This window comes from Solanum lycopersicum, chromosome 1, assembly GCF_036512215.1.
Source record: "Solanum lycopersicum chromosome 1, SLM_r2.1".
Taxonomy (NCBI): domain Eukaryota; kingdom Viridiplantae; phylum Streptophyta; class Magnoliopsida; order Solanales; family Solanaceae; genus Solanum; species Solanum lycopersicum.
The window spans coordinates 45,319,887-45,333,844 of record NC_090800.1 but is presented as its reverse complement, the minus strand read 5'-3'; the positions used below and the strand labels follow the sequence as shown (position 1 = coordinate 45,333,844).

General features: G+C 36.1%; 2 protein-coding genes across 3 annotated transcripts; one reads left to right on the top strand and one right to left on the bottom strand.

Annotated features, from left to right (window-relative positions):
- Positions 1-567: 567 nt before the first annotated feature.
- Positions 568-13,104, bottom strand: LOC101253313 (pentatricopeptide repeat-containing protein At5g56310). Of its 2 annotated transcripts, XM_069297613.1 has the most exons (7): positions 11,176-13,071; positions 6,011-6,061; positions 5,499-5,584; positions 4,131-4,323; positions 3,836-3,888; positions 3,628-3,719; positions 568-855 (listed from the first exon to the last, which is right to left on the bottom strand). In XM_069297613.1, exon 1 carries the CDS (start codon positions 12,969-12,971, stop codon positions 11,283-11,285), a length of 1,689 nt encoding a protein of 562 aa, XP_069153714.1. In that variant the 5' UTR covers positions 12,972-13,071; the 3' UTR covers positions 568-855; positions 3,628-3,719; positions 3,836-3,888; positions 4,131-4,323; positions 5,499-5,584; positions 6,011-6,061; positions 11,176-11,282. The 2 variants fall into 2 exon arrangements, with proteins under 2 accessions (XP_069153714.1, XP_025885963.1); XM_026030178.2 differs by having other exon boundaries at positions 3,836-4,323; positions 11,176-13,104.
- LOC101253618 (uncharacterized) lies at positions 709-8,187 on the top strand. Its single transcript, XM_019214457.3, has 7 exons — positions 709-843; positions 1,322-1,506; positions 1,760-1,917; positions 2,754-3,149; positions 4,762-4,880; positions 6,086-7,432; positions 7,591-8,187. The coding sequence occupies exons 6-7, from the start codon at positions 6,283-6,285 to the stop codon at positions 7,704-7,706; spliced, it is 1,266 nt and encodes a 421-aa protein (XP_019070002.3). The 5' UTR covers positions 709-843; positions 1,322-1,506; positions 1,760-1,917; positions 2,754-3,149; positions 4,762-4,880; positions 6,086-6,282; the 3' UTR covers positions 7,707-8,187.
- Positions 13,105-13,958: the final 854 nt, after the last annotated feature.

Genomic DNA, 13,958 nt, shown 5'->3' with positions numbered 1-13,958 from the left:
TTCTCTGGTTTACAAAATAATTTTGATAAAAAAGGTGAAAATCTATACCGTGAAGAATTTTGTCTCACCTACGTTCTTCTGGGTGAAATCAGAAACCCTAGGAACATAAATTATGACCACTTAAAATTCGAGCCAATTGAAAGTAAAATTAAGGTTAGAATCTCAAAATTACACAAAGCACAGAAAACAAATCACACAATTAGGCTAAGGACAACAGCAAAATCACACTTAAAAAGTTAATCAACTTATATTGAAGGTAAACGTGTATGCTGCAGCAAGATAAAAGAAACCCCAAAATGTAAATAATCTACTAGTTTTATAGATTAAAAGATAAAAACATAACAAAATAAAGAGGATGAAGACTCCTAGAATTACTTGGATGGTATTGTTCGACTATTCCTTAGCATCCTTTTGAATCATGACAAAAAGGGATGAACATTCATAGAATAAGACAGTTTTTTCCTTCATTTGAAGTTGGGGACAAGTGCTCTTAATGGTTTTAAATAAATAAAAAAACCCTTCATTTAGCTGTATTATTACTGAGCTAGTACTCAATTTGTGGAAAAGAAAAACGAAATATTGTTTTCAATTTAATGAACCAATCCAGGACATATACAAAGTGTCATATTTTCTTCAATTCTGATGATAAAAGAAACTGAATATTGCAAATAACACAAAATGCATATAGCTTCTCTGGTTCATTATGCAAACCTGAATGTTGGTTTCTTATGGCAGGTGAGGGTGTTTTCAGAAATAGAACCAATTATCAAGTCCGCGCTGGATGGCTATAACGCCTGCATATTTGATTATGGACAGACGGGCACAGGGAAAACATTCACAATGGTACACATCCTACTGTTTTAACAAGCAAACAAAAAATCTTATCAAAAATGTATTACTTAAACCATGTTTGGTTTTCAGAAATCAGAATATATAAACTACTATTACAATCTTAAGTTATGTGGAGTTCAATTTCAGAAACCGAATGTTAAATTACTTTATACCATGTAGAGAGTGGAATATGATACATCAACCAGAGCATCTACAAACAAGAATGCCCTTAACTTAGGTAAACAAGAAATTATGCATTAGTATTCACTGCATAACAATCTCTATGAACTATTATTCATCACACAAACAACTCATAACCAAATTGAATACACAACCGCTTCTTAGGATTACTCAACTTACAGCACAGTTAAATGAGAACCAGTAAGCAAAATTAGCAGGTGGATTTCACCAAGAGAGTTTATTATAAAATTTTGGAAAGTATTTGGTTGCATTATCTAAGTACAATGTTTTCGGTAACTACGCCTACCAGGAAGGCACAGAGGAGTTTCCAGGGGTTGTACCCCGTGCGATTGAGGCACTTTTTAAGCACGCTGCGGACAGTAACCATGCATTTCTCTTCAGTTTCAGTATGCTGGAGATATACATGGGCTATTTAAAAGATCTCCTCACCCCACATAGTCAGACTACAAAGTCAATCTTCCCTTTACCACCATGGTAAGTCACAGAACTAACTTGTGAATTTGTTGTTTGATTGCACAGCTTGCATGCTTTACTGACATCGCAGGTCACCATTCCTAGTGTTTATTGTTGACAGATATAGCAAGCTGATGCAAGTTCTTGCGTCAACTTGCTATTCCTGTCAAATGAACCTAGTCTACTTTACGATCAACACTTCATTCTGGTCCACTTCCTACTTTCTGGACGAGGTTAGCTACTTTCTCATGTAAATTATAATTTTTGCGTGCAGTCTTTCAATACAAACACATCCCAATGGAGAAACCGAGATTGAAAACCTTGTGACCATCCAAGTAAATGACATGAACCAAGCCATGAGACTGTACAAGTTAGGATGTGGTTTCAGACTGCTTCCACAAATTCCAACCGAACATCAAGCAGATCTCATTGGTAAACCAATTCGTTTTTTATATAAAAATGTTAAGTAGAAAGATTATTAACTTTTATCTAGTCCAGCTAAATGACTATTGTTGAAGTGTGCAACTATCTCATCTAAAAGCTTAAGCTGTTAGAGAGAGCATACATTTATTATTTAATTGTATTCTCAACACGCTCCCTCACGTGCGAGTCTGATTCATTTTAATGGGTCAAGCACGTGAAAATTCTATTTGATATGGGTGGCCGTGAGATTCGTTCGCAGGATCTGTGTCTACTCTAGTATTATATTAAATAAGGTCTTGGACCTAACTCACACCCCAAAAACTAGCTCAAAGGGAGGAGGATTATTTGTTTTGTTTTTTTCTACTTGTACAACAGAAATTTTAAAATAGTTCTCCACAATGCTGCCATTCAGTTATAAATTCTCAAACTGCACTAGGTGGCAATAATCAGTTCTATAGACCTAATTTTACATGGTACCATAGCAGGGCTTGTCTCACCCAATGTTGGGCCCTCGAAATTAAAATTGTCCACACACCAAATGCTAAACACTGGGCGTGAGGTAGGGTATTAAAGAATGACAAAAGTCTCACATTAACGGTTATTGAGATGGGTGGACTCCTAATAAGACTTGGGCAATCTTCCTCCCTTTGAGCTAGCTTTTGGGGTTTGATTTAGGCCCAAGACCTAATTCAACAACTATGATTAGAAACACGAACCTAATAAAGAGATGTCTATGTAGCTATATTGAATCTGTTCCAGGTTTTGAAGGATAATTCTGAACAATATAGATCACAGATCTCAAAGGTGTCAAAACTCTAAACAAGTTTCCTGTCTGCTCCATGCAGCATGATTCGCATATATATTTCCAGCATTAGTGCTGGTAAACGGAGAAGGTTAACAAACAAACTGTGGATGGTCGACCTTGGAGGAAGTGAACGTGTCCTAAAAACAAAAGCACTGGGGAGAAGATTTGAAGAGGGAAAATCAATTAATCTCTCACTTTCTTCCCTTGGAGATGTCATCCATGCCCTCCAAAGTAAAAAGCGACACATACCTTACAGGTAACTCAACAAATATGGCGTTAGATACCAGTACCTGACTCAAGGAATCAAGCGGATGCAAATCCAAGACAAATAATTATAGAAGTTTCACCATTAGCTCAAAGCTGATCCTGATCCTGATCCTAATGTTTACTGTTGACAAGAATAGCAAGCTGACGCAAGTTCTTAAAGATTCCCTAGGTAAGCATGTATCTTAGCTGAATGTTTATATGTCAGACTGTTTGACCTATGCTTAGTCCCTATGTTTTTTTGCATGTTACCTGCAAATTGGGATTAAAGATGAAACTGAAATGGGTCCACTACCTTACACTGTTACACATTAGTTTCTTCAAGTAAAAGATACTGATGGCTTAATATAACATTTTCATTCAAATTCTTCATTGACAAAAACAGAACACTTATATTGCTGGTCCCACATCCAGTGATGCTTATGGTAGAAACTTAACATGAAATAACCAAAAAAGAAGAAGGAAGTACAGAAAACTTTATTGGCAAACAGAGAGGCATACTCGAGTGGATCGTATGCTGAAGTGAAGGAAAGCGAAGAATTCAAATGAAGTGAGTTTAAATATGCTACTGGAGGAGTGGTAAAAATGTAAAAAGATTTTACATTTAATTAAGCTGCTTAATGAATGTCAAACTGAAACAGGAGACCTACTTTAGCTTGAGCATCTTCACCATCGATCTCTGAAGCAGCATAAAAATGCTCTGACCTATAGCTAGAGTCAAACAACACCCTGCATTCACGGACTGAAACAAGAACAACATCATGCTCTGAAGTAAAGCACATCAAAGAGTCTGCAAATATTCACTATTAGACTTCTTCATACGTCTAGCGTAACTTATGTAGTATGACTAAGACTTACTTTATGGGAGTTGTTTAATCGATCTCCTGGCCTTTCTTGTGGACATCATTTTCCTAGACGGTGAGAAAAAAGGAAAGAACGAAAGTGCTGAAAATGAATTAGAAATGGGACAAAGGAGACAGCAATAACTGAACACTTTCAGTGATTTGCGTTTTTTTCCAGCTGTTTTAGACTTTTAGCGAGCTTAAGGAATTCCAAAATGTGGATTAAAATACTAGAATTAAACATAGGCTTGGTATGCAATACCATCCTCTACCACATAACCGATTCAATCAAAAAAATTGTAAAACCATACCTTTTCTCAGTCTAACCTTGCTGTAAGTGCAGCTCGTAGGATGGGGCAAAGAGGTAAGTGGAAAACTCAACATTCAATCTTAGAGGACAGAGAGATTGAAATGCTTGTACATACATATGTCTACATATGTTCTTGTTGGTCTTCTTTGCATATTAGAAGCAGAAACCAGTAGCATGAGCCTAAGAAGGGAGACCTATGGACCAGCATCAGTCAGTAGGTTAAAATATCATTGAGAAATGTACAATGCGTGGAAATAGAACACCCCAATTTCTTTGATGTTCCTGGTTGTTCTAGTAACTTGAACCAAGTAAATTCTTATCTTGTTACATATTTTTTGTACTCATTGGACTGTCAACAAATGTTTTTCATATGCAGCATGCAGCATTTAGAAATTATGCTTGTGAGTCACATGGACACTTTCCATTTATCACTTAACATGCAAAATCTAGACTAGTAGAAAATTTCACATTTTCTTCACTCCGTTTTAGTATGATCACACCAATTATGCCAGACATTTCGAATTTATCACTTCACATGCAAAATCTAGACAAGTGGATGACATTTTCTTCACTCCTTTTTAGTTAAGTCACACAAATAATGCCAGAATTTCATGTGCTTTCTTAATATCCAGGTGATGATTCTAAAACACTAATGCTGGTTCATGTTTGTCCCCATGAAGAAGATTTGTGCGAGACATTGTGTACATAAAATTTTGCAGCACGAGCCAAACGATCAAACGAAGAATCAACAGTAAGTCACTGAAACAATCAACTGAGCCTAGTACTGGTAATCATGCAACTACTTATATTATTATGAGATACAACATATATCCTTTTTTTAAGAATGACACACAATATCTCTCTTTTCATTTCTTATCATGTAATTGATTGGTTATTACTAGTTCAATATGTTGTCCTGATTGTCCAAAAGTACTGGAAAATTCCAATATGATGTACATCAACTTCAGTACAAAAATACTTGCTGAAATCACAACCACAAACAACCTTAGTAGGAATGTGAAATATAGTCATTTATTAATGGCATGGAGTCATCGATACAAATAAGATCTTTTACTGATTCAAATTTCAACCACAGAAGTGAGTAGACTAACATCTTCATAATCCATATGCATACCGTGAGTACATTTGGCTCCACCTGATCTCATACTGAAACTGCTACACAGGGAACATGCTTATTTGATCTTTTTATGTTTTCAGTACACCCCTTTTTTCTTGGCTAAGTTATTTTTCTAAGACCCTAAGGCCTATAGGACATTTGAGTATGGTGAGATGATAAATTTAACAGGAATTGAACAGCACATTAGGAAACAGATGGTTAGGAGCTAATGTTAGTTGAAATGAGAGATACCGAAGTTAAAGTTGAACTGAAGGCTCTTTGACTTGGTATTTAACTTGTATGAAAGATAAGTTGCAGCTCTTCTAGATTGGACGGACCTACATGATTCAAAAGTGTTGCATAAACATAAGAGGAAAAACCATTAGGAACATATATGGTCCTAACAAGTTGAAGTTATTAAGACAAAGCCTTTTAGGGAGAAAAAGGGAGATGATTAAATCTAGAGATAATTTAACAATCTTTGTGCTAATGAATAACATGTTGCCATTCTCAAAAAAATAAGTTAGTGATTATAAAACAACAATTCAGTTAAAAAAAAATTGATTTTTTATTTTTTTTGCCATAATAATGTTTTTAGCTTCAAGCAGGAAAGTAAAAAAATATACACGCTCATGACACAAGCACAAGAGGAATTTCCTGATATACATAAATGATTAACTCTTTATACATGATATGCCATTATGAAGACATAATTAACATTTAACGGCTTGTTCATCCAAAAGATAAGGAATTGGCTGTCTTACCTCGGAATCCAGATGCAAACTTCCTGCTCTTTCATCACTGCTTCTCTATTTCTACAATGACATGTTCAATTACAGGAAGTTAAGGCAGAAAAGGAAGTTGCAATAAATAATCTGCTGCAGAAGATGAACCAAATTGAGTACAACCCAATGATGTCACACAGGAAATCAAGAAGCTGAATGAGAAACTAGGAAAGCTTACAATAATATCACCACCCTCTTTAACTGAACTATTGGGTCTCTCAGAAGTATGCATTGAAGGGTTAGGGTCTAACATGAGATTTCAGAAAGATAGTGTCACATCTACCCCTTTAGCAGACTTCCCTAGATTCATGAGGCCTACTGTTTGTAGCCGAAGTAAATCAAGAAATGCTGGAGTAGAATTCCAAGCTTTAAAAAGTAGATCCTCGCTTCCTCCTAGAAAAGGGAAAGGATCCACTCATTGTGCCAAGTCTGTGGATGTCCCTATAGAAGGAGCATCAGAATGCTACTCAGAGAGCAGTGTTTCCAAAACTATCTGCCTTATCAGTCCAACTACGAAATTCAGTGCGGATAATGAGATAGAATTCAGCGAAGACACATCTGATAGTGACACTAAGGTGGCAGATTTTGCAAAACAACATCTATCAGAAAGAGGTTCTATACACAAAAAGTGTAATTTGAGACTCAGCAAAAAGAACCACGCAAATACAATGGAAAGAATATCAACCCAAAACCACTCAAAGGTTGATAATTGGCTTCAACTGCACAAATGTGCAGCAAATATAAACAGTTCCACTCATAAGAACAAAAGAATTCTTGCGATACCAATTCCAGAGAATAAAGCACGGGTCAGGGGCAGAATTGTGGCAGATTTACATGAAGAAAAGGTCCCAGGCAAGGGGTTGAGAACAAGAAACACGAAGCATAGAGATGCAAAATTAGTTGATATGGAGAACCATTTGAGCTCCGAGTTAGAAGAAGTCAATGTGTCTCATGCAGTTTTTAAGCACTTTATCGCTTATGAGAAGTCATATTCAGCATGTACAGCCTGCAATATTGATGCAATAACTCTGAATGGAACACAAGGTCAGGTACTCGATTCAACATTTGAGGTCAGTGGACCTGCTGATTTGAATGATCTTAAACTGATCATGCCAGACATTGCATATCAAGAGACAAATAATATCTCAGCATCTAAGGTCAACAGCCTTAGCATAGGCCTGATAGAGAGTCCCTCAAGCTCAAAGAAGAAACCAAACTACGAAGAAATGCATGATATGGAAGAAAGTAACTTAGAGAATATGCATGTCCCTGGATGTGTTAGAGAAGGAACAAAGCCCTTCCACTATGACTTAAGATCTCCCAGCGCTTTGTCCATTTGCAAATCAAATCAAATGGATTATTACCTTGTTCCCAAACCACTAGACAACAGCAGAACTGGAGGTAAGATTTTTGAGAAAAAACATCTTTACTTTTTTGAGTCAGTATAAAGTCTTTTGCGATAAACAAGAAAAAGGAGATTGCCTTCTTAGTTTTTAACTTCAGCATAATCTAAGTATACGTTCACTGTCTTATGAATTTTTCAAATTGCATCTTCACAGGGTTCCTTAGCCTTTTGAAACCAAAAGTACACATCTTATATAGCAGCGCTCTTGCCGCATTGGGATTTGCAAGCCTAGGTCTTGGGCATGACTTCTTCTATGCTTTGACTCTCTAAACAACTGACCTATGACATGCCAGACATGATGCACATTTGGAGTTTTCCTTTCAAAAACTAGGTACCAAGTGATGCTGTATTTCATCCAAGAGATAAAGATAGATGTTCATTGGCTGCTAGGCAACCGTGAGAGGTTATAATCTCATTCCCAAGCTCAAATTGTTCATAATGCAGGAATTACATATGGAAGGTAACAAGGTCTCAACATGTGTAGTGGTGGTTCCTTTAAGTGCCATCTCATGACTCTCCAAATCAGGGTGAAAGGTCACCATATGTACACGTACCAAATATTTAATCCCATGAGTTAAACAGTAAATTCAACTCTTTAGAACGTTAAATGTTTTCCGAGATGCATCTTACTATTTTGTTTTAGTATTCTTAAAGTATTGTAAGATACCAAAAAGAAAGGAAAAAAGTCCTAATTTGTCCCTCAACAAGTTACTTTTGTTTTATTATGCCTCCATTAGAAGTTGGCAACAAAAACCCCTCGTCGTTATGCATACACCCTTATTCTGTATGATAGTTCTAGTTTGCTAATATTATCAAAGCTGGAGCTGCATAACTACCAGGTGTGAGGACATGTGAAAACAATTCTCGTTGACCCTTACATGAATTTCACCTAAATCTCAAAAAGAAATCTAGCCTAAGGTAGACCAAATCTTCTATTAACTTTAAATTATGCATTCAACAACAAGCTATGTGCATCCAACTAGATAATGCACTACAGTTTCATGAAATTACGGTAAACTATAACAGTGCAGAAGCAGTATGTAACAGAGATCAGCAAGTTGTATATACGAAAAATTTAAGCAAAGTTAACAAGAATTCCAGATAAAAAAATAGTGCCTGGGCTAAGAGACATGTCAAGGACTGCATTTGGTTTGTTCAACCTGAGTCACTGAGAAGTGCTAATGACTTGTTCCTGACCATACCCCAAAACTGAGAAGGTTGAAACTGGGAAGCTCACTCCTTTAATGGACAAATACATAGACAGCCCCTTAAAGTTCTCATCTCTTTTCATGTAGATACCTCAACTGAAGTATTCACCTATTAACACTTTAGCCTCAATCAATGTGTGCATATTAAACACAGTGTGCTGGTATGGCATGCTGAATTTTACCCCTTTCTGTAGTGCACTAAGGGCCTATTTAGATGGGCTTATAAAAAGTAACTTATAAGTCAAAGTTAAAAGTCATAAGTAGATGCGTTATGGACGGCGAAAGGTGAAAAGGTTATGGTGAGGCGCTCACCTTTTTGAAGTGTGGTGGCAATTAATACCAAAATTTTAAATATTTAATTGCATACATAAATAATCGAATCTCAATAGCAATAACAAATTACCCAATATTTCAATTCAAAACCTGAAAATAGATAGTACATACTAAAAGTCTAGAACTTGAATGAAAAAAAAAAAAAAAGTCAAAACGCTGAGAAAAAAACAAGGTAGAAGTACTCTAAAGTCTGAAAAAAAAGAAGGAAAAAGAAACAGAGGAAGGAGAAAATAGAAGAAATCTGAAGAAGAGAAGAAGAAGAAGAAGAAGAAGAAGAAACAGAAGAAGAAGAAGAAGAAATTAGAAGAAGAAAAGAAGAAATATGTATTGATTGGACTTTGGAGTCGCCGGAGAAGTCTAGCTGAGCCGACTGGTTGGAGCCGTAGTTGTAGTCTATGAGTGCAACTAAGCAAATTTAGAAAGATAATCCTAAAATTACCTTTTGACTTTTAAAACCCTAAATTGGTCGCTTTATTTTAAGATAATACAAAAGGTGATGCCTTTGTTGCCTTAATCGCCTCTCGCCTTTGTCACCATGGCGTCGCCTTTTGAAGATCGCCTCGCCACAAAGCTTAGGCGATGAAGGTTCACCTCGCCTCACCTCTCGCCACTGGCGATGAGGCGACCACCTTTCACAACACATGTAGATGTACCCTACTTTCGACTTTTCACTTATTTTAAAGCTTTTTTGGCCTAAAAGTGGAAGCTTAAATGTACTTTATAATCTTTCCAAACACCTCAAAAAATATATATACTTAAAAGTCAAAAGCACCCAAAAATAAGTTAATCTAAACGGGAAATAAATGACTTTTTAGAATCTAGGTTTCATTTTTACTTGAAGTTAGTTCTGTTTTTGTCACCAGATTCTCATTGGAAATTTCCGAAGCACCATAGACTGCTTCGAACTGCTTCCAACTGATTAACCCCCAAAAAAGATGACATTCTTATTATTGGATTAGAATTATCATTGACACAGAACATCACACTTTTACATCATTCTTCCTATGACCTTTAACCATAAAAGTAAAATGGAAACTTTGACTACGTATTGACAATAATAAAATTACAAACCAATCTTCACAAAATCCTAGGTTTCTCTGGACATCTCAAGATGTCAGTTTCTGCATATGCAACTACACAAATATGACCATTGAGAAACTCAATATTCATTCCAGAATCATCGAAACTCCATGGATTCTTCCGATGAAAACCTTGTTAAAACCCTTTTAAGAAACCCATCAATTCACAGCTGGAAAAGATGCAGCTCTATTTTACCGTTAATCATGGTGATTTCTGGTTGTAACTTAAAGGGTACGGCAATATATTGGGCTGTCTGTAATCTTTATCTTCTGCTACTCAACATGGTATGTGGGTGATAGTTCAGATGGATGGACAACTAAATCTGAGGTTACCAATTAAAAGAGTGGTAAAGAGGGATAAGAGCCATAATGATTACTATTGATGTTGAAGTAATGAATATTCTTGGGGTTCTTTGCGCTGTACCAGAGTCTTTGTCAAAGGGCAGTTCCATTCCAGGGAGATTGTTCAGTAAAAGATTCAAAGCAAAAGCAAAGATGGGCATCATTCACTCGCGAGAAACCTTGTCCGCTTTCAAATTACACGTGTCAGGGGTAGTGGATAGAGTGAAAAGCAATGAGGATCCATCTGCTAAGCTGGAGAAATGGAGCAAATACAATACAGAGGAATAATGGCTAAGAGTATTTGGTCGGAAGTCAATATTTCGGGGGTTTTGAACTTTTGCCAGAAAATTGCAATGTAGTTTATAGATCATTTTAATAAAAAATGATAACTAGAGCACTAAGAGAAAGAAAACCATACAAAGGAAGACCCGTGACAACAGCTTCACTAGATTTAGATGGAATATTTACTTTGAGAGCACAAAATCCATTGGTAAATACTTCCTGCCACTGTAAACCATGAAAATTCAACAACCAGGTGGAACTTAATTCAAAAAATTAAAAAAAGCTAAAATTTGTAACCTACAAGCATGATTTGTCACTAACTTAGTGAATCTAGCTAACTTGGTACCAGTCACCAATAGAAGATTCGAAGTGGGGGCTCGGAACAGAAGAAGCAAGAATAATGGTATTAATTTGATTTACATAATACATTCTGTTTTTTCTAATGTCAAGTGCTATGAAGAACCTTAAACTGTGCTATTTTTAAGTCCTACTTACTTCACATGCAGGTAAACTTAAAGCTGCTCAACGTTAGCTGATTTATTCTCTGAAGCTTGAGGTCCTTGAAACAATCAGTGAAGTCATGCAAAATCCTACCCCTTGTCTTATAAGTGGTCCTCTTGAGGGCTATCAGCATCAAGCAGCTCTACATATTCCCAATATTCATGCAGTATCGTCTTTGACGCCCTGTTTAGGTGTGATAGAACTCTGTATATTCTCTCACATTGAGGATGTGATCTGTCTCCTGAATAGAAATAATAAATTTTATCTTTCACTTTGATGAAGCTACCGCCTGGCGACTTTTGGACTCCTGTGTCCCTCATGATCTTTCTTGCTACCCTAGCTTCACTCCACCTACCAAGAGCAGCATATGTATTGGACACAAGGGAATAATTTCCACTATTATGTGGTTCAACTTCAGTTAGATGCTGCAGAGCTTGCTCCCCAAGTTCAACATGACCTTGGTTCCTGGCTGCAGCAAGAAGTGATCCCCAAATTGCTGCATTTGCTTCAAACGGCATCATTTTAACCATATTTGCAGCCTCGTCGAGATAACCAGCACGCCCAAAAAGATCAACCATGCAACCATAGTGTCTGATGTCAGGACTAATACCATGATTTTCTTCCATTGTCTTAAAATACAATCTGCCTTCCTCCACGAGTCCTGCATGGCTACATGCAGATAATAGTGCTATAAAGGTGACACTGTTTGGCCTAATTCCAACCATTTCCATCCGAGAAAACATGTTAATTGCTTCTCTTCCACATCCATTGACAGCCAATGCAGAAATCACCGTTGACCAAGTAACACCACTCCTAATTTCCATGCTTTCAAACAATTCTACTGCCTTCTTTACATTTCCTGATTTCGCATACATATCAATAAGTGTATTGTTAAGAGATACAGTTCTACGAAACCTGTGTTTTATAATATAACTATGGATCCATTCACCCAACTCATGCTCACCCAAGTGGGCACAAGCTGAAAGTGCAACTAACATGGTTACTTCATCAGGCTTAGCACTAACCTCCACACTCATCATTTTCCTGAAGACACCTATAGCCTGAGAAAACTGATTCCCCTGAGTGTAGCCCGCAATGATGGTAGTCCAAGAAACCACATTCTTCTCCAGCATATTAACAAACAGGTACTTGGCGGTGTCCATATCATGAGCCTTAACATAACCCGCTATCATGGCATTCCACAAACTCACATCTTTGTTACGCATTTCATCAAACACCTTACGTGCATCAGAAATGCACCCAAAAGAAGAATATATCCGTACAAGGGACGTTGCTACATGTACATCATTGTTCAATCCAGTTAAAATAGCTTCACAATGAATTTGCGTAGAGGTGATGAGACAAGTTACAGCATTCAACACAAAAGGGATAGAGTAAGTATCATGATATAAGCCAATGGTTCGAGCTTGTTTATAAAGGCAAATTGCATCTTTAGATAAATGTTGTTGTCTAGAGAAAATACTGATCAAAGTATTGTAAAGATATATGTTTGGATTTGGGTTGGAAGTGAAAATTGAATATGCATAGCTGACAAAGCCAAGGGCGGAACATTTGTGAATGAATTGGCTGAGAATGAAGTTGTCTTCATCTAAAGCACGATGTAGCATGAAGCCATGAGTTTGATAAATGTGAGTTTCGTTGCAACATTTTTTAAGCAAAGGTAAAAATGTGTCTTCTAATACAAGACTGGATTTGTGGTAGTTGTAATGGGGATGATAGAAGTTGGGTTTTAGTAGAAAATTAACAAGTTTAGAGGATGGCCACGACATTTGCTGGATTTGTGGTAGTTGTAATGGGAGTTGGATTTTAGTAGAGTATGAACAAGTTTTGAGGATGGCCTACAAAATAGCCGCAACATTTGCTTTTATAAAAAATGTGTCCTCAACAATTATATTGTCAAAGAAGGTCAATAATGGGTTCACATACGTGTGATATTTGTACAAACAACTTATACTTCTCCTAGTTTTTAAAGGAAATTTTGATCAAATAATTATTTCATATCAATTCACTAAAATAATATATTTTTAATTTTTTTTTCAAAATAATTATAATCTTTTTTCACAATAATTTTTTATAATTTATTTTATTCAAAAAAAATTTAATGACAAAAAAACAAACATTACTGTCACTGACATTTTACGGTTCAATACCTCAAAACACATGTTACAGCTCAAATATTACTTACAACAACATTTTATATTTATTATCTCCCTCATCTTCATAAGTCAATCATAGCTCCACCTTATAAATACTATGCTCCTCCATATCCATTTAAAACCTTAAGCCCCTTAAATCTTAAACTTCAATTTCTAAGAGTTCCATTTTTTCATTCATGGCATCAATCAATTTCAACTCATTCCATAGTAATTGATACAACAAGTCATCAACACTACTTTAACGGATCCTAATTTTGAGAAAAAGGAGAACCCAACTAAGGAAGAGATTGGGGAGAATGTGAATTTTTTGCTGAGTTTGAGAAAAAAAGTGGTTTAGTTCTTGCACTAAGCTGAAGAGATTGCTGATAAAATCAATGACTTTGAGCTTCAAGAGAAAGCCCAAAGGTTTAGTTTTAAAATTAGCTATAAAATGGGCTTTAGGTTAACGTATTGTAAAACGTTATTGATATTAACATGAGAAAATTAAGGGAAATGTGTCAAATAAGTCTTGTTTTTGTTTGACAGATTGACTATGAGTTGGTCAAATGCTCTTTAAAATGTAATTAAGTAAATTTGGGATCAAATTAATATTTTTAAAAT